The sequence below is a fragment of the Scyliorhinus torazame genome, chromosome 8, assembly GCF_047496885.1.
Source record: "Scyliorhinus torazame isolate Kashiwa2021f chromosome 8, sScyTor2.1, whole genome shotgun sequence".
Taxonomy (NCBI): Eukaryota; Metazoa; Chordata; class Chondrichthyes; order Carcharhiniformes; family Scyliorhinidae; genus Scyliorhinus; species Scyliorhinus torazame.
Window position 1 is genome coordinate 38,534,590 of NC_092714.1, and position 24,959 is coordinate 38,559,548.

Sequence of the window (24,959 nt, forward strand, 5' to 3'; positions counted from 1 at the left end):
AGGCGCCTTTTCGAGTCGGTGTCGTCACGAAAAACAGGCTATCCCCGAAGCAAAGACTCCAGCCGCTGTCGGTATACAGCATCAATCCAAACGATGAGTGGTGTGCCACCCTGACGGTCAACCGGTCCCAAATACGATTCCGCCTGGACACTGGTGCCTCTGCCAATCTCATGGCGTTGTCTGCTTTCCAAAGCCTTTGTGTCAAACCAACCATTCTCCCATCGGCCTGCCAGCTATTGGACTACAATGGCAACATCATTCCTGCTACCGGCTCATGCCAACTCGAAGTGACGCACAAGTCATGAAAAGCCATCCTTCCTTTCGAGATCGTGGGCTCCTCGAAGGACTCTCTGCTTGGCGCACAGGCGTGCAAATTGCTAAACCTCGTTCAAGGAGTTCACTCTCTCTCTCGTGATGACACGTCTGCCTTCCAGGATGCTGACTTCAGGGTGCAACTCAACGCCATCATCGACCTGTTCCATGCACTGGGCAGGGACTATGTTCTGATTGTAGACTATTTTTCAAACTACCCAGAGGTGGTACGTTTGCACGACATTACATCGTCTGCAGTCATCCGTGCCTGTAAGGACACCTTTGCTCGTCACGGCATCCCACTCATGGTTATGTCGGACAATTGCCCCTGCTTCGCAAGCCAGGAATGGTCCAACTTTGCCAGGAGGTACAACTTTGTGCATGTGACATCCAGTCCCCTGTACCCCCAATCCAACGGCAAAGCGGAGAAGGGCATCCACATAGTCAAACGGCTCCTCTGCAAGGCTGCCGATGCGGGATCTGACTTCTACCTCGCCCTGCTGGACTATCGCTCGGCCCCACTGTCCACTGGCCTGTCGCCAGCCAAGCTGCTCATGGGTCGCACCCTGAGGACGAAGGTGCCGTCCATTCATGTCCCAGACCTCAACCACGTTCTGGTCCTTCAACGAATGCAACTGTCTCATGCACAGCACAAGGCGGCTCATGACGCCCGTGCAGCTGATCTCCCTGCCCTGACTCCAGATGACAACGTCCGCGTCCATCTTCCGGATGGTGGCTGGTCTGCAACTGCTGTGGTTCTTCGGCAGGTGGCTCCCAGCTCGTTCCTGGTTCGTCTACCGGATGGTTCCATTCTGCGCCGTAATCGACCTGCCCTTCGTCTCATTCCGCGCTCGTTACGTGATCCTCCGCCAGTGCCACGCCCTCCTGTTGTCCCTGACCTGGACAATGCAGAGATTCCGGTTACTCTGCATCATCCTCACTCTGATGCAGTCCAGCCCCCTCCTCAGCTGGTGGCTCCCGACCCACCCTTGAGGCGGTCAACCAGAATTCGTCGCCAACCTCAATGACTTAATTTGTGAACTTTGCACTAATGGACTCTCTGGTCTGTTCTTCCGTTTAATCATTCAAGTGGTTTGTATATAGTGTTCATCTCGTTATTTGTGTGACACACTGTTTTTTTTCTGCACCAGGCACCTTCCCATGTAAATAGCTTAGTTTTGTGTACATAGTCCTGTAAATATTTTGCACACACGTAGTCAGGAACATTCACCACACACTATTTAATGTCACGCAGGCACATTTCTTTTATATAAAAGGGGGATGTCATAATATACACCAGTACATCATGGGGCAGACACACACTGATGGACACACGGTGGGACCAATCAACATACACACCGCAGCCAATCACCAGTGAGAGCACACGCACTATAAAGACAGGGAACATCAGAGTTCCCGCTCATCGTGTAGCAGCTAGCTAGGAGCACAGAGCTCACAGCCTGCAACACAGACATTCACCATGTGCTGAGTGCATCAACTGGTTAGGACAAGGCAAAGGTCTTTAGTTAAAGCTGGTACCGTATTTACCCACAGTTCAAGTATGTTTAAATAGTTAACCTTTTAATAAAATAGTGTTGCACAACTGCAAGTGTAGGTGACCTGTTTGTGATCCAGAACACCAACACATCATGATACCAGGAGTGGTTGCATACTAGCATTTCTTAGACCTACCTGCAAGTGATCTGCCTTCCGCCAGCATTCCGTCATTCTGCAACATGGACAACATCAGCCCGCCGCCGCCGCTCCGCATCGCCGGCAACCTCAGGGCCAACTGGAAGATTTTCAAACAGCGCTTCCAGTTCTACCTTGAAGCCACGGACAGGGAGGGCGCCTCGGACACCAGAAAGATTGCTCTTCTCCTCTCCACGGCCGGGGACCATGCCATCCATATTTTCAACTCTCTCACCTTTGCAGATGACCAAGACGAGGTTCAAGACGGTTCTCCTCAAATTTGACACTCACTGCAGCATAGAGGTGAATGAAAGTTTTGAACGCTACATGTTCCAGCAGCGTTTGCAGGGTAAGGACAAACCTTTTCAATCCTTTTTAACGCACCTCCACATCCTTGCACAATCTTGCAGCTACGGGCCCGCCTCCGACGCCATGATACGCAACCAGATCGTTTTCCGTGTTCAGTTGGACATCCTAGGCTCCTCAATGTAAAGCAACTCACCCTAGCGACCGCCATTGAGACCTGTGTCCTACATGAAAATGCCACCAGTCGGTACTCCCATATACAAGCGGCTGAAACGGCGCGGCAAGTTCCCCACGAGGCGGATCGGGTCCAAGTGATTGAACACCTCCAGGGCCTCAGCCATTTCGCGCACTTTTCACGGACTCCCTCCCGCGCTTGTACGCACCAAACGAGGGGACGGCGACATGGAGGAACATAATGCGCAGGCGCGGTGGCGCAGCGAACGTGATGTCACGACGTGCGGCAACTGTGGCTCCACCCATTTAAAGTGGCAATGCCCCGCAAAATCTCGGCAATGCCTACGATGTGGAAGACCTGGCCACTATGCTGCCTGCTGTCGAGCAGCTCAGCTTTCCAATTCATATCGCTTCAGCCAGCCTCGCAGGAATGTTGGGGCAATTCAATCCACGGTCACCGAGTCCGATTCCGACCTCCCACACAGCAGTGACACCGAGGACCCGAAGGCGCCTTTTCGAGTCGGTGTCGTCACGAAAAACAGGCTATCCCCGAAGCAAAGACTCCAGCCGCTGTCGGTATACAGCATCGATCCAGACGATGAGTGGTGTGCCACCCTGACGGTCAACCGGTCCCAAATACGATTCCGCCTGGACACTGGTGCCTCTGCCAATCTCATGGCGTTGTCTGCTTTCCAAAGCCTTTGTGTCAAACCAACCATTCTCCCATCGGCCTGCCAGCTATTGGACTACAATGGCAACATCATTCCTGCTACCGGCTCATGCCAACTCGAAGTGACGCACAAGTCATGAAAAGCCATCCTTCCTTTCGAGATCGTGGGCTCCTCGAAGGACTCTCTGCTTGGCGCACAGGCGTGCAAATTGCTAAACCTCGTTCAAGGAGTTCACTCTCTCTCTCGTGATGACACGTCTGCCTTCCAGGATGCTGACTTCAGGGCGCAACTCAACGCCATCATCGACCTGTTCCATGCACTGGGCAGGGACTATGTTCTGATTGTAGACTATTTTTCAAACTACCCAGAGGTGGTACGTTTGCACGACATTACATCGTCTGCAGTCATCCGTGCCTGTAAGGACACCTTTGCTCGTCACGGCATCCCACTCATGGTTATGTCGGACAATTGCCCCTGCTTCGCAAGCCAGGAATGGTCCAACTTTGCCAGGAGGTACAACTTTGTGCATGTGACATCCAGTCCCCTGTACCCCCAATCCAACGGCAAATCGGAGAAGGGCATCCACATAGTCAAACGGCTCCTCTGCAAGGCTGCCGATGCGGGATCTGACTTCTACCTCGCCCTGCTGGACTATCGCTCGGCCCCACTGTCCACTGGCCTGTCGCCAGCCAAGCTGCTCATGGGTCGCACCCTGAGGACGAAGGTGCCGTCCATTCATGTCCCAGACCTCAACCACGTTCTGGTCCTTCAACGAATGCAACTGTCTCATGCACAGCACAAGGCGGCTCATGACGCCCGTGCAGCTGATCTCACTGCCCTGACTCCAGATGACAACGTCCACGTCCATCTTCCGGATGGTGGCTGGTCTGCAACTGCTGTGGTTCTTCGGCAGGTGGCTCCCAGCTCGTTCCTGGTTCGTCTACCGGATGGTTCCATTCTGCGCCGTAATCGACCTGCCCTTCGTCTCGTTCCGCGCTCGTTACGTGATCCTCCGCCAGTGCCACGCCCTCCTGTTGCCATGACCTGGACAATGCAGAGATTCCGGTTACTCTGCATCCTCCTCACTCTGATGCAGTCCAGCCCCCTCCTCAGCTGGTGGCTCCCGACCCACCCTTGAGGCGGTCAACCAGAATTCGTCGCCAACCTCAATGACTTAATTTGTGAACTTTGCACTAATGGACTCTCTGGTCTGTTCTTCCGTTTAATCATTCAAGTGGTTTGTATATAGTGTTCATCTCGTTATTTGTGTGACACACTGTTTTTTTTCTGCACCAGGCACCTTCCCATGTAAATAGCTTAGTTTTGTGTACATAGTCCTGTAAATATTTTGCACACACGTAGTCAGGAACATTCACCACACACTATTTATTGTCACGCAGGCACATTTCTTTTATATAAAAGGGGAATGTCATAATATACACCAGTATATCATGGGCCAGACACACACTGATGGACACACGGTGGGACCAATCAACATACACACCGCAGCCAATCACCAGTGAGAGCACACGCACTATAAAGACAGGGAACATCAGAGTTCCCGCTCATCGTGTAGCAGCTAGCTAGGAGCACAGAGCTCACAGCCTGCAACACAGACATTCACCATGTGCTGAGTGCATCAACTGGTTAGGACAAGGCAAAGGTCTTTAGTTAAAGCTGGTATCGTATTTACCCACAGTTCAAGTATGTTTAAATAGATAACTTTTTAATAAAATAGTGTTGCACAACTTCAAGTGTTGGTGACCTGTACGTGATCCAGAACACCCTGCACATCACCTCCCAAAGCCATCGAATGTACCACACCCAAAAGTAAGAGCGAGGCAAACAAAAACCCATCCTACGACTAAAACTGACAAAACCAAACCAAACAAAAACTTTTAAGCTAATTTTCTAAAAAATATATCTCTATAATGAGTTGCAGCAAACCCTTCGAAACCACTCCCATTAACGAACTCCCCAGTTAGCAAGGAGACTTCCACTCGAGAAAATGAAAAATAGGTCAAATAAACGTCTACCGGGGCCCCATTTAACTTGCGTGCCCCACCATCAACTAAATGTTGCGTCAAACAACTTTCTTTCAAAAAAAAAGAAAATCATATATTGATATAAAGAACAAAACCCCAGACAATAGAGAACCTCAAATATAATCAAAAATAATACAAGCACAACCCCAACAAGAAGTTTAAAAAAACAAGAACAAGAAATACAAACAATACATGCCCAATGAGCCATAACCAAATTATACAGCGCACAACCTGTGCCTCTTAACAAACGTCCGCCTCCCCTGGCAGATTGACAAAAGTCTCTTTCCTCGAATGTTACTCTAAGACACGTTGCATACACTATCCTGAACCCGACTCTACTCTTATACAGGGCGGCCTTCAATCCATTGAACATAGCTTTTCTCCGCCCCAAGTCTTGATAGAACCTAATGGAGTGGCCTTCCCACTTAAAATGGGCTCTCTCGCCCATCACAAAACCCTTTCCTTTTCCTTATAACTGTGAAATCTCACAATCACTGCACACGGTGGATCTTCAGATTGAGGTTTTGGCCAAAGTGAGCAGTGGGCCCGGTCCAATTCAGGTGGGGATGCAAATCCGCCCTCACCCACTATCTTGAGGAACATGGCCGAGAAGTATTCCTTAGGGGTACGGCCCTCAATCCCTTTTGGCAACTGCACAATCTAGATATTCTGCCTCCTGGACCTATTTTCCAGGTCATTCAGCTTGACTCTTAGCAATTAATTTGTTTCAGCTGCCAAAATCAGATTGGACTCCAGCACGGCAATCTATGGGCTGATAAAGCCACCTCCATACCTTTGATTGACTCCCTGGGCTTCGACGGCCTCATTCGTTTTTCCTAGAGCCGCATGAATGAGGGCCAAGGTCCAATCTATTAATCTTTTAAGCTGCTCCAACACGATTTGTCGATCTTCTCAAATTCTCTTACCAAGATATCAGTGAAGAGCTCGGCCATTAGTGGAGTGGGCGGAGAGAAGGAATCAGACTCCCGCCATCTTACTTGCCGATGAGCCGCGAGAAGCTTCAGACTCCGTTGATGAGTTTACGCTCGAAGCTTTCTTATCTTTGTTTTTTCTGGGCATTTCAGTAAAGAGAGACCTCTACCCTGATAATGATCAACGGTTTCCAAGGCATGAACAACCCGTGGCACCAGAAAAAGGGCAAAATGTTCAGTTCTGCAGCAGGAGCCACCTCGTGCACATCTTCCCCCTACATTACGCCTTCGGAAGTCCCAGTCATGGGGAAATTTGAAAACAAGAGCGGACATTTTTAAATCAAGCTGTGCTGGTCATAGAGCCAATGTAAGGTAGCAAGCACAGGGGTGATGTGAATGTGATTTGGCATGGCCTGTTGAGACAGGAGTGTTTTTGAGGCGCTCAAGATTAAAGAGGGTGCAAGGTGGCAGGGCGACCAGGACAGCACTGGACTAATGAAGTCGAGATAAGGGCTTGAGCAGGAGATGATCTAAGGCAGGGACAAAGACCTAGGTGGTTCCAGTGATGGACAGATTATGACCAAACAGAAAAGTAAGCATCAGCATTTATACCATGCTTTTCATGGCCTTAGGACATTTCATAAATACCTCATACTTTTGAGGTACAATAATTGTTTTATTTTTAAGTAAATTCAGCAGCCAATTTGTATACAAATATTACAAAGTCCAAAGAACAATAAATAACTTGTATTCATAGAAGTGCATTTACCATAATAAAATGCTCCGTAGGGCAGCACGGCGGCATAGAGGTTAACATTGCTGCCTCACGGTGCTGAGGTCCCAGGTTCGATCCCGGCTCTGGGTCACTGACTGTGTGGAGTTTGCACATTCTCCCCGTGTTTGCGTGGGTTTCGCCCCCACAACCTAAAGATGTGCAGGGTAGGCGGATTGGCCACGCTAAATTGCCCCTTAATTGGAAATAATTAATTGGGTACACTAAATTTATTAAAAAATTAAAAAAATAAAATGCCCCGCAGCCCTTCACAGAAGTATTACAAAACAAGATACTGAGCCACATAATAGATATTCAGGCAGGTAACCAAAAACTTGTCAAAGAGATAGATTTTAAGAGTCTCTTCAGGAGGAAGGTGAGGTGGAGAGGCAGAGATATTTGGGGGAGATATTGAGGAGCTTAGGGCCTAGACATTTGGAGGCATAACTTCCCATGGTGGAATGATTAAAATCTGGGATGCTCAAGGGGCCACAATTAAATGAGCACAGATATCACAGAGGGTTGTAGGACTGGAGGAGATTCCAGAGATGTGGATTGAGGCCATGGAGCAATATGAAAACAAGGAGCAGCAGTTTAAAATTGTGCATTGCTTAACCTGGAGCCAGTGTAGGTCTGAGAGCACAGGGGTGATGTGGTGGAAAGAGTTGGCGGTGAGATAAAGCTGGGTGTCTTTGGCTTATATGTAGAAACTGACATGTTTTCATATGACATTGTCAAATGACGACATGTAAATGAAAAATAGGAGGGTCCTAAGGAGACCATCAGAGATAACAGCGGAGGAGTTGGAAGAGAGATGATTCCCTAATTACTTAAATCACTGGTTTATGTTTAATTATATTGACTGAGGGACGAATGTAGGCCAGAAAACAGGAGGTTTACCCTGCTCTTCTTCACAACGCCCCAAGATCTTTTTCAATTATTTGAACACTATTGGGTCTCAAAATGTCAAAAGGGAACACCTCCAATACTAGCAGACTCTCAGCATTATACAAAATGAAATGAAAATCGCTTATTGTCACAAGTAGGCTTCAAATGAAGTTACTGTGAAAAGCCCCTAGTCGCCACATTCCGGCACCTGTTCGGGGAGGCTGGTACGGGAATTGAACCGTGCTGCTGGCCTGCCTTGGTACGCTTTAAAAGCCAGCTCTTTAGCCCTGTGCAAACAATGAATGATTTGAATTATTTCTGAATCAAGGGGGTACCTAACCCAGAAGACCTCCCCGTTCAATTCTCGGTTGATTTCGACACGTAGACAGTTGCATGTCTTGTAGTGCTAGTTATATTTTTCACTTACCATCTGAGTTTTACAGACTGGCTAGTTTGGGTATCAAATTTTATTGCAAAGCAATCAATAGCATAATGAACACATTTACCAGCAGCTTTGTGAAAAAAAATTGGTCAAATATAAAATAGAACTACAAGTTTATTCTAGGTATTTGCACACAAATATCTGCTAAATTATTGTTTCTTTTATATAAATTTAGAGTAGACAATTATTATTTTTTTCCAATTAAGGGGCAATTTAGCATGGCCAATCCACCTAACCAGCACATCTTTGGTTTGTGGAGGTGAAACTCACGCAGACATGGGGAGAATGTGCAAACTCCACACGGACAGAGACCCAGGGCCGGGACCCGAACCCGGGTCTTCAGCGCCGCAGTCCCAGTGCTAACCACTGTGCCACATGCCACCGTTCTGCTAAATTATTTTTTTTTTTAATAAATATTTTATTGAAAATTTCTGGTCAACCAACACAGTACATTGTGCATCCTTTACACAACATTATAACAATACAGATAATAATGACCTTTTTTTTATATAAACAAAAAACAACAAATAAATAAATATTAAATAACAAAAATGAAAGCTAGCCCTAATTGGCAACTGCCTTGTCACAGGCTATACCCCCCCCCCCCCCCCACCCCCATCCCTCCCCCCCCCCCCCCAAGTCCTGGGCTGCTGCTGCTGCCTTCTTTTTTCCCCCATCTATCTTTCCGCAAAATATTCGACGAACGGTTGCCACCGCCTGGTGAACCCTTGAGCCGACCCCCTTAGGACGAACTTAATCCGCTCTAACTTTATGAACCTCGCCATATCATTTATCCAGGTCTCCACCCCCGGGGCTTGGCTTCTTTCCACATTAGCAATATCCTGCGCCGGGCTACTAGGGACGCAAAGGCCAAAACATCGGCCTCTCTCGCCTCCTGCACTCCCGGCTCTTGTGCAACCCCAAATATAGCCAACCCCCAGCTTGGTTCGACCCGGACTCCTACTACTTTCGAAAGCACCTTTGTCACCCCCATCCAAAACCCCTGTAGTGCCGGGCATGACCAGAACATATGGGTATGATTCGCTGGGCTTCTCGAGCACCTCGCACACCTATCCTCCACCCCAAAAAATTTACTGAGCCGTGTTCCAGTCATATGTGCCCTGTGTAATACCTTAAACTGAATCAGGCTTAGCCTGGCGCACGAGGACGACGAGTTTACCCTGTTTAGGGCATCTGCCCACAGCCCCTCCTCAATCTCCTCCCCTAGCTCTTCTTCCCATTTCCCTTTTAGTTCGTCCACCATAGTCTCCCCTTCATCCCTCATTTCCCTATATTCTGCTAAATTATTATAACCAACAGTCTACATAGTAAATTAGGGATTTAAATGCTTCTGTAGCCATATAATTGAAGGAGGTCTCGTGCTCAATCCCTGGTTTGTACTAAAATAATCCCAGACAGGACAGGAGTTGAAGAATACATTTAATTTTAGTATATGGAGGTAAAAAAGAATATTTTCAAACAAAAGTTCCCAACCTACTGAAAAGTATACTTGTAAGAATGTTAGGCAAGGATAGAATCAAGTTTTCCACAGATAGGGCAGCACGGTGGCGCAGTGGTTAGCACTGCTGCCTCACAGCGCCAGGGTCCCAGATTCGATCCTGACTCTGGGTCACTGTCTGTGTGGAGTTTACACATTCTCCCCGTGTTTGTGTGGGTTTCGCCCCCATAACCCAAAGATGTGCAGGATAGGTGGATTGGCCACGTTAAATTGCGCCTTAATTGGAAAAAATGAATTGGGAACTCTAAATTTATTTTTAAAACGTTTCCCACAGATGGTCTCCATGTTCCAAGTATCTTTGAAGTCCCCTCCTGGATCTAAACACTGGAGGTATGAATTTCAACCAAAAACAAAGGAATAAAGGTCAAGGAGAAATGGGAAGCGGAGTTGGGAGGGGAGATCAATTGGGGAATATGGAGTGAGGCACTGTGAAGAGTAAACAGGACCTCTTCTTGTGCAAGGATGAGCCTGATAGTTTAAGGTGGTGCACAGGGTGCATGTGACTCGGGCGAGAATGAGTGTGTTCTTTCAGGGGGTAGCAGATGAGTGTGAGAGGTGTGGGCGGGAGCCAGCGAATCACGGGCACATGTTTTGGGGTTGCGAAAAATTGGGAAGATTCTGGGTGGGAGGGTTCGCGGTCTTAGCCAGGATAGTGGAGGAGGGAGTGGACCTGGACCCTTTGGTGGCGATACTTGGGGTTTCAGAGAAGCCGGAGCTCATGGAGAGGAGGAAGGCTGATGTCGTGGGCTTCGCCTCTCTGATTGCAAGGCGACGAATTTTGCTGGAGTGGCGGTCGGCATTGGCACCGGGGGTAGCGGCATGGTTGGACGACCTGTACAACTTCTTGCGGTTAGAGAAGATAAAGTATGAGTTAAGGGACTCAGCAGGGGAGTTTGAGAAAAGGTGGGGGATGGTTGTGACCGTGTTTGAGGAGCTGTTCGTCGCAGGGGGGTGGGTGGGTGGCGGGGGCAGGCGGGGTTGAAAAAGGGGAAAAAATCTGTAGACTGTATAGTTGATTGTTGGGAAGTATGTTCCCCGGGGTGTTCATTTGCTGTAATCTGCTTTGATATATGTTTGTAATCAAATACGTTTTTCAAAAAAACAAAGGACTAGTCTCAAATGTTTCCGTGCGTTGGTACAAGTTAAATTTGTGATTATATGGCAGTATGTGATTAAGTAAGTTGTATGTAAGTTGTATTAAAAGCTTTTTAATAGAAAGAGAAGTTTCAAATTGCACTTTGTTGCCCACAATGTATTTCAGTTGATGTGCATCAATGTTTTAGAACTAAAAACTGCATTGTTTAATTATCAAAATTGCTAATATCGTTAATTAACAGAGCAATATCTGAACTGTCATTCCTTTAAAGTCAATTGTTACATTGCTGTGCTTTTGTTGTTGTTGTATTGTTCTCCCCATCCACCCTCAAGAGAACGATACCTGCTGCTACATGGTTCTGTGGATGCTAAGCATCGTACAGTTCATAACCCTAGTGCCCATTTATCAACTGAGATGACAAATGAACTTCTACTAAAATTCAAATTAGATAGTCTTTAGTGATTTATGTAACTTCAAACTGTAACCGACCCCCAAGAAAATCTCTCTGCTTTTATTTTGCCACATGCACAAGGCACGAACCTCTTAAATGGGAAATGAATTTTTAAAAATTAAGTGTACAAACATTTTCTATATAGAACTGGCTCTGGTTCCAAACTTTAAAATGACAAACAATACTATATAATTTGTATGCCAACATTTGAGTGGCTTTCTTCCAGCATTTTGGCTGTGAGACATTGGAATAAAATACCAATAATGAAGACTGTGCCGAACTCAGCTTTAAACTGTGGGCAATAATCTTTAATGACTACCACTGAAGACCGATATAAAAATGTAGCTATATCCTTCAGGTTGCATAACAAAATGACCAGTTGGTAGGAGCATTACCTCATATGGCATTCAGCCACATCCCAAGGTCCTAGTTGCTATGGTTACTTAATTTGTCACGGTTGCAGCAGAAGTGTGATAATTGGCAAAGGTGCCTTTCCCCACCATAGCCGGGGCTGGTGACTGACAATTGTCCCGTACACCAGCCACAAATCACCCTATGTAAACAGCATCAGACTTGTGAGTGCCTCAACAAAGCGAATGGTCTGACACCGTCTCAGTGCATTCACGAAGAGTGTGTCTCCACATCCCAAAAAGGGAGTCAGTGTTTTCAGGAGAGATGAGTGTGTGTGTGTGTGTGTGTGTGTATGGTTGGGGTAGCGGGTTGCAAATTCGGTCTTCCCACTAAACTCCACAGAGAAGTGGGATATAGCAGGAAAAGGAAATGAGGAAAAAGTTGTTTAAAAACCTCTTCATGTTCTCTGATAGTTCAGTGTAGAAATGCATGACATGGTATGATATTAGCGCATACAGACCAGAGTAACAAGTTATATAAAATAGAATTGTGAAATGATACAACATAAGAGGTGGCCATTTGGCCCATTGTGGCTGTGCTGGTACAGTTGGCTCTGTTGGCTGGACAGCTGGTTCATGATGCAGAGGCAGGCCGGGTTCAATTCCGGCTGTGGTTATTCATGAAGGCCCAGTCCAAAGATGTGCAGGTTAGGTGGATTGGCCATGATAAATTGCCCTTAGTGACCAAAAAGGTTAGGAGGGGTTATTGGGTTACAGGGATAGGGTGGAAGTGAGGGCTTAAGTGGGTCGGTGCAGACTCGATGGGCCGAATGGCCTCCTTCTGCACTGTATGTGCTATATTCTCAACCTTGCCTCTCGCCTGATGTGTGGTGATCCTCGGGTTAAATCACCACCAGTCAGCCCTCCCCCTCAAAGGGGAAAGCAGCCTATGGTCATCTGGGACTGTGGCGACTTTACCTTTTACCTTGAGTAGAGGTAGTCAATTAATATTTTTCCATGGTATGAATTCAGAAACCAATTAGCATCAATTTTCCTGTGTTAGGGAAAGAGAACAGTTTAAACAAAGTGTTCCCATTCTTAATTGTCATATCAGCTGGAAGTGTGCACGTATAAAAAAAGGAATTGAGCCTCTGTGGGAGCTTTTCCTATTCAAATAGGGCACCGACATTTAGGTTCTTGCACAGGCTAGCAGTAAAAATTGAACCCCAATATGGACCACCATCTTTTGGAGAGGAGTAAAGAGAGAAAGTAAGAAAATGAGTAACTACAAACAAACACATTTTAGTTGATATTCAGTGATGGCAAATAAATTATAAAAGCAGAAGTGGAGAGATGAAAAAAGAGGGAATCTCATTTAAAAAATGTTAATGGTTTAGCCTGGACAAAAATAATAAAAGGAAATAATTTGTTCCACATGATTCAATGGGTAACATTCTGTACAATGTGGTATTTGGACATGTACACAAGATTTATTATTATTACCCGGTTTGACCACTGTATGTGCTCTAAGCCATAGCAAAGTTGGCATAAGCATCCCTAGGTTAAAGAAACCAAAAATCCAGTTGGATCATTAAACAGTGATCCCCGCTTAAAAGTGAGCATGTGGATGTAGACTGTAGACAGGATTTGCCTGTTGTGATGCTCTCCAACTGTATACTTTTAATTCCTTCAAGGTCGTGCCCCATTCTATCTCTTGTAACCTCCTCCCACAATTATCCCTGAACTTGCTCCTTATTTCACTCTTGCCTCTGCACTCACATAACGTCATTCACACCACTCCCCATCCCCCCACTTCAGCCCATCACCGGCAACCGTGTCTTCAGTTACCGAAACTGGATTTCTTTTCCGACACACCTCTGCCTCTTTGCTCTTTGTCTTGCTCTCCGCCTTTAAGACCTTCCTCAAAATGCAACTATTTGACCAAGCTTTCAGCCATTCTTCCTACACATCCTTGTTGCTTTGTGCCCATTTTCTGATTATGCTTCTGGGACATTTTGTGTCACGGCGAATGTTTTTACTGGAAAGGATATTATATAAATGCAAATAGTTGTTGTAATTTTCCAACAATCAATAGTTAGACTGACCCATAAAGTGCAACAGCTATTTGAGAACAACTGGGAAATTCCAGGGGAAGCCAGTAAATTATTTGGCATGTCTGATATAGAGCGGTGTTTACCTTCCAAACTTTAGGACTGGCCTATTGATGAGAATGGTCTCTTCCAACCGCATAAATTCTTATGTAGCTGTGATTGCTGGCTTGTTGAACCATGCACCAGGCTGGAATAGCACACTCAGAGAGGTTGGGGTAGGGAGAGTAAGAAAATTAAAAGAACTATAATCACAAAATATTAGTGTAATAATTTTATTACAGAGATGACAGCTCAAATGACAAGTTCTGGAATGAGAGACACAAAATTAAAAACTAGCGGTGTCAAACAATAGCTAAAAATGTATTTTACACATTGATGAATATAGTAAAATGAAATCTTTTCATCTAGCAGCAAGACAAAAAGCTGAAACACACACCGGGAAGCTACCAACCAGATCATGTACTGTTCCTGGCTGAAGTAGCACACACGTCTTTTTCAGGATCATTAAATTGCCTCTTCTGACGTTAGCTGAATTGCACTGCCAAAGTCTGCATCAACGTTAACGAACAATACAGTTTTTAATGAAAGGGAAGATTCTGCACCTATCCTTCTTGGGACGCTTGGGGCAACTTCCAACTGTTGTGGAGTTTGGAATAAGCTACTTCTACTTATCCCAGTCTAAATGGTGGGAATTGACGAACAGGCATCTGAAGATGGGCTCAGTTTTAGATGGTTTTTTTTTCCAACCTTGAGGAAAACATGCCTGAAGTAGTCGATCCACTGCTTCATCAAAAGAGAGTACTTTCAGAAAAAGAAAGAAGTAAATAACGGCCATCTGGTGCTTCAGGTAGACTTCTCTGAAACTACATAACCCAGCACCAAATGAATTTCAATGTGCTCACTGGAACCAACCTTGGACCACAATCTTCAATGCTGTAGACATAGCACCTGCAAAAGCTTTCTATTGTGGGTAGCTGGATAATGGTTTAAATACTGGATTCTGAGGGGATGGCAGAAAAACATATTAAGAAACAATTTTGATTCAAGATTACAAGCTTTTACTCATCCCCGACCACCCCTCCCCACCCTCCCGCTCCCCTCCAATATTCTTCCCATCTCGCCTAAAGATATCAACCCACAGGGAGATACTGTTCCAAAGGTACTTTCAGTCCCAAACTACCACGTCTAAGTGACCATTCTACACATGGAGCCAGCATAGGTAGTGACAGCAATTATGTCCAACAATACAACCGGTCCTAAACAATATTTATACGTGGCCAACCTTCCAGAGGTCCCCGGACAGTGATCAAGAACGAGAACCTCGTGACCATTTTTGTTTTGCCCTTCTCTGTTCCAAGACTCCAAGGCTTAATACATTGCACCTACTGCAGTTCCAGCGGAGATCAGCTAGTTTGGCATGGACTGGAAATCAGCCTGGCTCTTCCTAGTCCATGTGGCTCATTTAACAGAACCTTCAAACAACTACTTTTATAATCCTCAGAAAAATGTGTCAATAAAGACTGCAGTTACCTTGTAAAGTCTCCCATTAGTCAATAAATCATATGGACAAAAGTCAAATAGTACAGAATATCAGTGTAAATAGATACACTGCATATAATTCAGTTCAGTCTAAAATCCAAGCAGCTTTCATCAAGGAGTCAAACTTCAGCTCAGCATGACTCCGTCCTGTGCTATGAACAAGCCAGTGGCTATTAAGGACAGCAACAATAAATTAATAGGAGAGACAACTAGCAAAACTTTGTAGTTCAGTGAGAATAGGTTAGGGAGATTCAGAATGGGACCACAGGCCTGACTGCTCACGAAAGAGAGAGCAGTGGGATATAGTGGAAAGGGAAACAGTAAAAAGTCACAAAACAAAGATCAATTTAAGATCATATCAAAACATTACAAGTTTCAGATATTTTACGAATAAAGTTGAAGTATTTAATTATCATTCAGCATCTGAAATTTTAGGGAAAAGCAAGTGGGTTGCTAAGCTGACATAGGCAGTGAGGAAGCTGCCAATTGCGATTGTACAAAGTGATAAGTTATAGGCAAAATTAACTTTAAACATGGACATAGGATTTTTGAACGGAAAAACTATCACAAAATGTGGCAAAAACATGAAAATAGGAAATCAAGTGGTGTAGAAAGGAAGTGTGCAGACATGTATGTTATATATAATTGATTTGAAGATTACCATATTTTACTAAAGCATATTTATACAATAAAGTCTATATTTTTTGCAAAATGCTCTTAAATATTCATAACATTAGACAATTAATACCTGTAAATTTTGAAGATTTCTTGCACGGATTAATAGATTTGAAATATTCTGGGCCGGATTCTCCGTCTCACTTGCCCCGTTTTCCGGTGCAGCGCGCCCCGCCGGCAGTGGGATTCTCCATTCCCGCAGCCGGCCAATGGGGTTCCCATTGTGGCCAACCCATGCCGTCGGGAAACCCGCGGGTGTGGGTACGCTGCCGGCAAAGTGGAGGATCCCGCCGACGGAGAATCCCGCAGTCCATCTTCTGTAAAGAAAAACTACCTCATGACCTGTCTGAATTCAACAACCCTGGTGAAACACTTTCAGCGTGCTCAGTTGTCACTTTCACTGTAGGCATTACAGGGATAACTCGCCAATAGGAGTATTTTCTAGCCCTATGCAAGTAATTTCCCAACAAGTGTTCCCTTAAGAGGTGAAGCTTACTGCTGGCAGTTTAAAATTGGAAAATTTACTCTAGGTAGTAATACTGCATGATAGTCTTGAAACTGCATTTTCTTTTTATCCCTTTCCCAAATTTCCGCCACCTCCTGAGGGTACTTATTTATGCTTCAGTATGATTCTTCAGGAACTATCTACCCTAAGGCACCACAAACAAGTAACAATTCCTCACATCTGGGGCAGGATTTTCCACCGGCGAGATTCTGTTTTGCCAGTGCCCGGGGGTTTCCCGACGGTGTGGGGCTACCCCACAGTGGGAAACCCCATTGATCGGCCAGCGTAACGGAAAATCCCGTCGGCGGGTTGGGGAAGAAATGTGTCGCAGCGGGGTGGAGAATCCAGCCCCTGATTCCACTAATCATCAGCAGGCCACTTATCTGGTTGGTTATTTTCACTACACACCTTGGAGATGCTGAAACACCAATGGTCAGCCGAACTGAGACCAGGTAATTGAGCAGTGACTGAAAATGAAACTTGGGACCTTCTGGTGTGCATGGCTTTGTGCCACAACCGAGGTTGTTTATAACTGTTAGGCAACTGGGGGGGGGGACGACGACTCCCTGTTTATTACATTAAATAGCTGATCTAACAGAAAATACCAAATAACCAACATCTAAACAGCTTGCAAAAATATATTACTTACGTTTAAGCTGAAAGAAATGGATTTCAGTTCATTAACTTTAATTGGTTGATTAATGAATGATTCATCCTCTTCAGAGGCATGAGGCTCGCGACCCAATTCACCATCATTGCTTTCAACAATTTTCTTGCATTTCTAAGGAAGAAATATCCAAATAGTGCACAAAAAGATGAATATAAACATGGGAAAGAAAAGAAAACCAATGAAAGATGCTACGATCAAATCTTTAAATCTTCAAGGCAAAGAAACCTTGCGTAGAGTTGCGAGTTACATTTTTTAATCCCATCACATCTCCGAGGATGGCAAAGATGGTACATTCGCTGCTTGGTCAGGAGTTAAGTAAAGAAAGGTCTAGAAATGAGAGGAGTGAAGGAAGCAGGGGAAGGGGCTCGAGGAAAGGAGGCGGGAAGGCCAGCAGGACGTGGGCAAGGGGAGTCGGGGAGGGCGCGGGCAAGGGGAGTCGGGGAGGGCGCGGGCAAGGGGAGTCGGGGAGGGCGCGGGCAAGGGGGGAGGGCGCGGGCGAGGGGAGGGCGCGGGGAGGGCGCGGGCGAGGGGAGGGCGCGGGGAGGGCGCGGGGAGGGCGCGGGCGAGGGGAGGGCGCGGGGAGGGCGCGGGCGCGGAGAGGGCGCGGGCGAGGGGAGGGCGCGGGCGAGGGGAGGGCGCGGGCGAGGGGAGGGCGCGGGCGAGGGGAGGGCGCGGGCGAGGGGAGGGGGAGGGCGCGGGCGAGGGGAGGGCGCGGGGAGGGCGCGGGCGAGGGGAGGGCGCGGGGAGGGCGCGGGCGCGGGGAGGGCGCGGGCGCGGGGAGGACGCGGGCGCGGGGAGGGCGCGGGCGCGGGGAGGGCGCGGGCGAGGGGAGGGCGCGGGCGAGGGGAGGGCGCGGGCGAGGGCGCGGGCGCGGGCGAGGGGAGGGCGCGGGGAGGGCACGGGGAGGGCGCGGGCGCGGGCGAGGGGAGGGCGCGGGCGAGGGGAGGGCGCGGGCGAGGGGAGGGCGCGGGCGAGGGGAGGGCGCGGGCGAGGGGAGGGCGCGGGCGAGGGGAGGGCGCGGGCGAGGGGAGGGCGCGGGCGAGGGGAGGGCGCGGGCGAGGGGAGGGCGCGGGCGCGGGGAGGGCGCGGGGAGGGCGCGGGCGAGGGCGCGGGCGAGGGCGCGGGCGCGGGGAGGGCGCGGGCGAGGGCGCGGGCGAGGGGAGGGCGCGGGCGAGGGGAGGGCGCGGGCGAGGGGAGGGCGCGGGCGAGGGGAGGGCGCGGGCGAGGGGAGGGCGCGGGCGAGGGGAGGGCGCGGGCGAGGGGAGGGCGCGGGCGAGGGGAGGGCGCGGGCGAGGGGAGGGCGCGGGCGAGGGGAGGGCGCGGGCGAGGGGAGGGCGCGGGCGAGGGGAGGGCGCGGGCGAGGGGAGGGCGCGGGCGAGGGGAGGGCGCGGGCGAGGGGAGGGCGCGGGCGAGGGGAGGGCGCGGGCGAGGGGAGGGCGCGGGCGAGGGGAGGGCGCGGGCGAGGGGAGGGCGCGGGCGAGGGGAGGGCGCGGGCGAGGGGAGGGCGCGGGCGAGGGGAGGGCGCGGGCGAGGGGAGGGCGCGGGCGAGGGGAGGGCGCGGGCGAGGGGAGGGCGCGGGCGAGGGGAGGGCTGCGGGCGAGGGGAGGGCGCGGGCGAGGGGAGGGCGCGGGCGAGGGGAGGGCGCGGGCGAGGGGAGGGCGCGGGCGAGGGGAGGGCGCGGGCGAGGGGAGGGCGCGGGCGAGGGGAGGGCGCGGGCGAGGGGAGGGCGCGGGCGAGGGGAGGGCGCGGGCGAGGGGAGGGCGCGGGCGAGGGGAGGGCGCGGGCGAGGGGAGGGCGCGGCGAGGGGAGGGCGCGGGCGAGGGGAGGGCGCGGGCGAGGGGAGGGCGCGGGCGAGGGGAGGGCGCGGGCGAGGGGAGGGGCGCGGGCGAGGGGAGGGCGCGGGCGAGGGGAGGGCGCGGGCGAGGGGAGGGCGCGGGCGAGGGGAGGGCGCGGGCGAGGGGAGGGCGCGGGCGAGGGGAGGGCGCGGGCGAGGGGAGGGCGCGGGCGAGGGGAGGGGCGCGGGCGAGGGGAGGGCGCGGGCGAGGGGTGGGCGCGGGCGAGGGGAGGGCGCGGGCGAGGGGAGGGCGCGGGCGAGGGGAGGGCGCGGGCGAGGGGAGGGCGCGGGCGAGGGGAGGGCGCGGGCGAGGGGAGGGGCGCGGGCGAGGGGAGGGCGCGGGCGAGGGGGAGGGCGCGGGCGAGGGGAGGGCGCGGGCGAGGGGAGGGCGCGGGCGAGGGGAGGGCGCGGGCGAGGGGCGCGGGCGAGGGCGCGGGCGAGGGCGCGGGCGAGGGGCGCGGGCGAGGGGAGGGCGCGGGCGAGGGGAGGGCGCGGGCGAGGGGAGGGCGCGGGCGAGGGGAGGGCGCGGGCGAGGGGAGGGCGGCGGGCGAGGGGAGGGCGCGGGCGAGGGGAGGGCGCGGGCGAGGGGAGGGCGGCGCGGGCGAGGGGAGGGCGCGGGCGAGGGGAGGGCGCGGGCGAGGGGAGGGCGCGGGCGAGGGGAGGGCGCGGGCGAGGGGAGGGCGCGGGCGAGGGGAGGGCGCGGGCGAGGGGAGGGCGCGGGCGAGGGGAGGGCGCGGGCGAGGGGAGGGCGCGGGCGAGGGGAGGGCGCGGGCGAGGGGAGGGCGCGGGCGAGGGGAGGGCGCGGGCGAGGGGAGGGCGCGGGCGAGGGGAGGGCGCGGGCGAGGGGAGGGCGCGGGCGAGGGGAGGGCGCGGGCGAGGGGAGGGCGCGGGCGAGGGGTGGGCGCGGGCGAGGGGTGGGCGCGGGCGAGGGAGGGCGCGGGCGAGGGGAGGGCGCGGGCGAGGGGAGGGCGCGGGCGAGGGGAGGGCGCGGGCGAGGGGAGGGCGCGGGCGAGGGGAGGGCGCGGGCGAGGGGAGGGCGCGGGCGAGGGGAGGGCGCGGGCGAGGGGAGGGCGCGGGCGAGGGGAGGGCGCGGGCGAGGGGAGGGCGCGGGCGAGGGGAGGGCGCGGGCGAGGGGAGGGCGCGGGCGAGGGCGCGGGCGCGGGCGGCGGGCGAGGGGAGGGCGCGGGCGAGGGCGAGGGCGAGGGCGCGGGCGCGGGCGAGGGGAGGGCGCGGGCGAGGGGAGGGCGCGGGCGAGGGGAGGGCGCGGGCGAGGGGAGGGCGCGGGCGAGGGGAGGGCGCGGGCGAGGGGAGGGCGCGGGCGAGGGGAGGGCGCGGGCGAGGGGAGGGCGCGGGCGAGGGGAGGGCGCGGGCGAGGGGAGGGCGCGGGCGAGGGGAGGGCGCGGGCGAGGGGAGGGCGCGGGCGAGGGGAGGGCGCGGGCGAGGGGAGGGCGCGGGCGAGGGGAGGGCGCGGGCGAGGGGAGGGCGCGGGCGAGGGGAGGGCGCGGGCGAGGGGAGGGCGCGGGCGAGGGGAGGGCGCGGGCGAGGGGAGGGCGCGGGCGAGGGGAGGGCGCGGGCGAGGGGAGGGCGCGGGCGAGGGGAGGGCGCGGGCGAGGGGAGGGCGCGGGCGAGGGGAGGGCGCGGGCGAGGGGAGGGCGCGGGCGAGGGGAGGGCGCGGGCGAGGGGAGGGCGCGGGCGAGGGGAGGGCGCGGGCGAGGGGAGGGCGCGGGCGAGGGGAGGGCGCGGGCGAGGGGAGGGCGCGGGCGAGGGGAGGGCGCGGGCGAGGGGAGGGCGCGGGCGAGGGGAGGGCGCGGGCGAGGGGAGGGCGCGGGCGAGGGGAGGGCGCGGGCGAGGGGAGGGCGCGGGCGAGGGGAGGGCGCGGGCGAGGGGAGGGCGCGGGCGAGCGCGGGCGAGGGGAGGGCGCGGGCGAGGGGAGGGCGCGGGCGAGGGGAGGGCGCGGGCGAGCGCGGGCGAGGGGAGGGCGCGGGCGAGGCGCGGGCGAGGGGAGGGCGCGGGCGAGCGCGGGCGAGGGGAGGGCGCGGGCGAGCGCGGGCGAGGGGAGGGCGCGGGCGAGCGCGGGCGAGGGGAGGGCGCGGGCGAGCGCGGGCGAGGGGAGGGCGCGGGCGAGCGCGGGCGAGGGGAGGGCGCGGGCGAGCGCGGGCGAGGGGAGGGCGCGGGCGAGCGCGGGCGAGGGAGGGCGCGGGCGAGGGGAGGGCGCGGGCGAGGGGAGGGCGCGGGCGAGGGGAGGGCGCGGGCGAGGGGAGGGCGCGGGCGAGGGGAGGGCGCGGGCGAGGGGAGGGCGCGGGCGAGGGGAGGGCGCGGGCGAGGGGAGGGCGCGGGCGAGGGGAGGGCGCGGGCGAGGGGAGGGCGCGGGCGAGGGGAGGGCGCGGGCGAGGGGAGGGCGCGGGCGAGGGGAGGGCGCGGGCGAGGGGAGGGCGCGGGCGAGGGGAGGGCGCGGGCGAGGGGAGGGCGCGGGCGAGGGGAGGGCGCGGGCGAGGGGAGGGCGCGGGCGAGGGGAGGGCGCGGGCGAGGGGAGGGCGCGGGCGAGGGGAGGGCGCGGGCGAGGGGAGGGCGCGGGCGAGGGGAGGGCGCGGGCGAGGGGAGGGCGCGGGCGAGGGGAGGGCGCGGGCGAGGGAGGGCGCGGGCGAGGGGAGGGCGCGGGCGAGGGGAGGGCGCGGGCGAGGGGAGGGCGCGGGCGAGGGGAGGGCGCGGGCGAGGGGAGGGCGCGGGCGAGGGGAGGGCGCGGGCGAGGGGAGGGCGCGGGCGAGGGGAGGGCGCGGCGAGGGAGGGCGCGGGCGAGGGGAGGGCGCGGGCGAGGGGAGGGCGCGGGCGAGGGGAGGGCGCGGGCGAGGGGAGGGCGCGGGCGAGGGGAGGGCGCGGGCGAGGGGAGGGCGCGGGCGAGGGGAGGGCGCGGGCGAGGGAGGGCGCGGGCGAGGGGAGGGCGCGGGCGAGGGGAGGGCGCGGGCGAGGGGAGGGCGCGGGCGAGGGGAGGGCGCGGGCGAGGGGAGGGCGCGGGCGAGGGGAGGGCGCGGGCGAGGGGAGGGCGCGGGCGAGGGGAGGGCGCGGGCGAGGGGAGGGCGCGGGCGAGGGAGGGCGCGGGCGAGGGGAGGGCGCGGGCGAGGGGAGGGCGCGGGCGAGGGGAGGGCGCGGGCGAGGGGAGGGCGCGGGCGAGGGAGGGCGCGGGCGAGGGGAGGGCGCGGGCGAGGGAGGGCGCGGGCGAGCGCGGGCGAGGGAGGGCGCGGGCGAGCGCGGGCGAGGGGAGGGCGCGGGCGAGGGGAGGGCGCGGCGAGGGGAGGGCGCGGGCGAGGGGAGGGCGCGGGCGAGGGGAGGGCGCGGGCGAGGGGAGGGCGCGGGCGAGGGGAGGGCGCGGGCGAGGGGAGGGCGCGGGCGAGGGGAGGGCGCGGGCGAGGGGAGGGCGCGGGCGAGGGGAGGGCGCGGGCGAGGGGAGGGCGCGGGCGAGGGGAGGGCGCGGGCGAGGGGAGGGCGCGGGCGAGGGGAGGGCGCGGGCGAGGGGAGGGCGCGGGCGAGGGGAGGGCGCGGGCGAGGGGAGGGCGCGGGCGAGGGGAGGGCGCGGGCGAGGGGAGGGCGCGGGCGAGGGGAGGGCGCGGGCGAGGGGAGGGCGCGGGCGAGGGGAGGGCGCGGGCGAGGGGAGGGCGCGGGCGAGGGGAGGGCGCGGGCGAGGGGAGGGCGCGGGCGAGGGGAGGGCGCGGGCGAGGGGAGGGCGCGGGCGAGGGGAGGGCGCGGGCGAGGGGAGGGCGCGGGCGAGGGGAGGGCGCGGGCGGAGGGGAGGGCGCGGGCGAGGGGAGGGCGCGGGCGAGGGGAGGGCGCGGGCGAGGGGAGGGCGCGGGCGAGGGGAGGGCGCGGGCGAGGGGAGGGCGCGGGCGAGGGGAGGGCGCGGGCGAGGGGAGGGCGCGGGCGAGGGGAGGGCGCGGGCGAGCGCGGGCGAGGGGAGGGCGCGGGCGAGCGCGGGCGAGGGGAGGGCGCGGGCGAGCGCGGGCGAGGGGAGGGCGCGGGCGAGGGGAGGGCGCGGGCGAGGGGAGGGCGCGGGCGAGGGGAGGGCGCGGGCGAGGGGAGGGCGCGGGCGAGGGGAGGGCGCGGGCGAGGGGAGGGCGCGGGCGAGGGGAGGGCGCGGGCGAGGGGAGGGCGCGGGCGAGGGGAGGGCGCGGGCGAGGGGAGGGCGCGGGCAAGGGGAGGGCGCGAGCAAGGGGAGGGCGCGGGCAAGGGGAGGGCGCGGGCAAGGGGAGGGCGCGGGCAAGGGGAGGGCGCGGGCAAGGGGAGGGCGCGGGCAAGGGGAGGGCGCGGGCAAGGGGAGGGCGCGGGCAAGGGGAGGGCGCGGGCAAGGGGAGGGCGCGGGCAAGGGGAGGGCGCGGGCAAGGGGAGGGCGCGGGCAAGGGGAGGGCGCGGGCAAGGGGAGGGCGCGGGCAAGGGGAGGGCGCGGGCAAGGGGAGGGCGCGGGCGAGGGGAGGGCGCGGGCGAGGGGAGGGCGCGGGCGAGGGGAGGGCGCGGGCGAGGGGAGGGCGCGGGCGAGGGGAGGGCGCGGGCGAGGGGAGGGCGCGGGCGAGGGGAGGGCGCGGGCGAGGGGAGGGCGCGGGCGAGGGGAGGGCGCGGGCGAGGGGAGGGCGCGGGCAAGGGGAGGGCGCGGGCAAGGGGAGGGCGCGGGCAAGGGGAGGGCGCGGGCAAGGGGAGGGCGCGGGCAAGGGGAGGGCGCGGGCAAGGGGAGGGCGCGGGCAAGGGGAGGGCGCGGGCAAGGGGAGGGCGCGGGCAAGGGGAGGGCGCGGGCGAGGGGAGGGCGCGGGCAAGGGGAGGGCGCGGGCGAGGGGAGGGCGCGGGCGAGGGGAGGGCGCGGGCGAGGGGAGGGCGCGGGCGAGGGGAGGGCGCGGGCGAGGGGAGGGCGCGGGCGAGGGGAGGGCGAGGGAGGGCGGGCGGGCGAGGGGAGGGCGCGGGCGAGGGGAGGGCGCGGGCGAGGGGAGGGCGCGGGCGAGGGGAGGGCGCGGGCGAGGGGAGGGCGCGGGCGAGGGGAGGGCGCGGGCGAGCGCGGGCGAGGGGAGGGCGCGGGCGAGCGCGGGCGAGGGGAGGGCGCGGGCGAGGGGAGGGCGCGGGCGAGGGGAGGGCGCGGGCGAGGGGAGGGCGCGGGCGAGGGGAGGGCGCGGGCGAGGGGAGGGCGCGGGCGAGGGGAGGGCGCGGGCGAGGGGAGGGCGCGGGCGAGGGGAGGGCGCGGGCGAGGGGAGGGCGCGGGCGAGGGGAGGGCGCGGGCGAGGGGAGGGCGCGGGCGAGGGGAGGGCGCGGGCGAGGGGAGGGCGCGGGCGAGGGGAGGGCGCGGGCGAGGGGAGGGCGCGGGCGAGGGGAGGGCACGGGCGAGGGGAGGGCGCGGGCGAGGGGAGGGCGCGGGCGAGGGGAGGGCGCGGGCGAGGGGAGGGCGCGGGCGAGGGGAGGGCGCGGGCGAGGGGAGGGCGCGGGCGAGGGGAGGGCGCGGGCGAGGGGAGGGCGCGGGCGAGGGGAGGGCGCGGGCGAGGGGAGGGCGCGGGCGAGGGGAGGGCGCGGGCGAGGGGAGGGCGCGGGCGAGGGGAGGGCGCGGGCGAGGGGAGGGCGCGGGCGAGGGGAGGGCGCGGGCGAGGGGAGGGCGCGGGCGAGGGGAGGGCGCGGGCGAGGGGAGGGCGCGGGCGAGGGGAGGGCGCGGGCGAGGCGCGGGCGAGGGCGAGGGGCGGGCGAGCGGGCGAGGGGAGGGCGCGGGCGAGGGGAGGGCGCGGGCGAGGGGAGGGCGCGGGCGAGGGGAGGGCGCGGGCGAGGGGAGGGCGCGGGCGAGGGGAGGGCGCGGGCGAGGGGAGGGCGCGGGCGAGGGGAGGGCGCGGGCGAGGGGAGGGCGCGGGCGAGGGGAGGGCGCGGGCGAGGGGAGGGCGCGGGCGAGGGGAGGGCGCGGGCGAGGGGAGGGCGCGGGCGAGGGGAGGGCGCGGGCAAGGGGAGGGCGCGGGCAAGGGGAG

General features: G+C 58.1%; 1 protein-coding gene across 5 annotated transcripts in view; it reads right to left on the bottom strand.

Annotated features, from left to right (window-relative positions):
- The window catches only part of LOC140427763 (uncharacterized), a 107,512-nt gene that overhangs the window by 40,852 nt on the left and 41,701 nt on the right, over positions 1-24,959 (bottom strand). For all 5 annotated transcript variants that reach the window (XR_011948631.1, XR_011948632.1, XM_072513393.1 and 2 more), the window contains exon 5: positions 17,130-17,261. Coding sequence is in view for 3 of the 5 variants with exons in the window: in XM_072513393.1 (XP_072369494.1) it covers positions 17,130-17,261 (132 nt within the window). In the remaining 2 variants the exon portion in view is untranslated. The remainder of the gene's footprint in view (positions 1-17,129; positions 17,262-24,959) is intronic.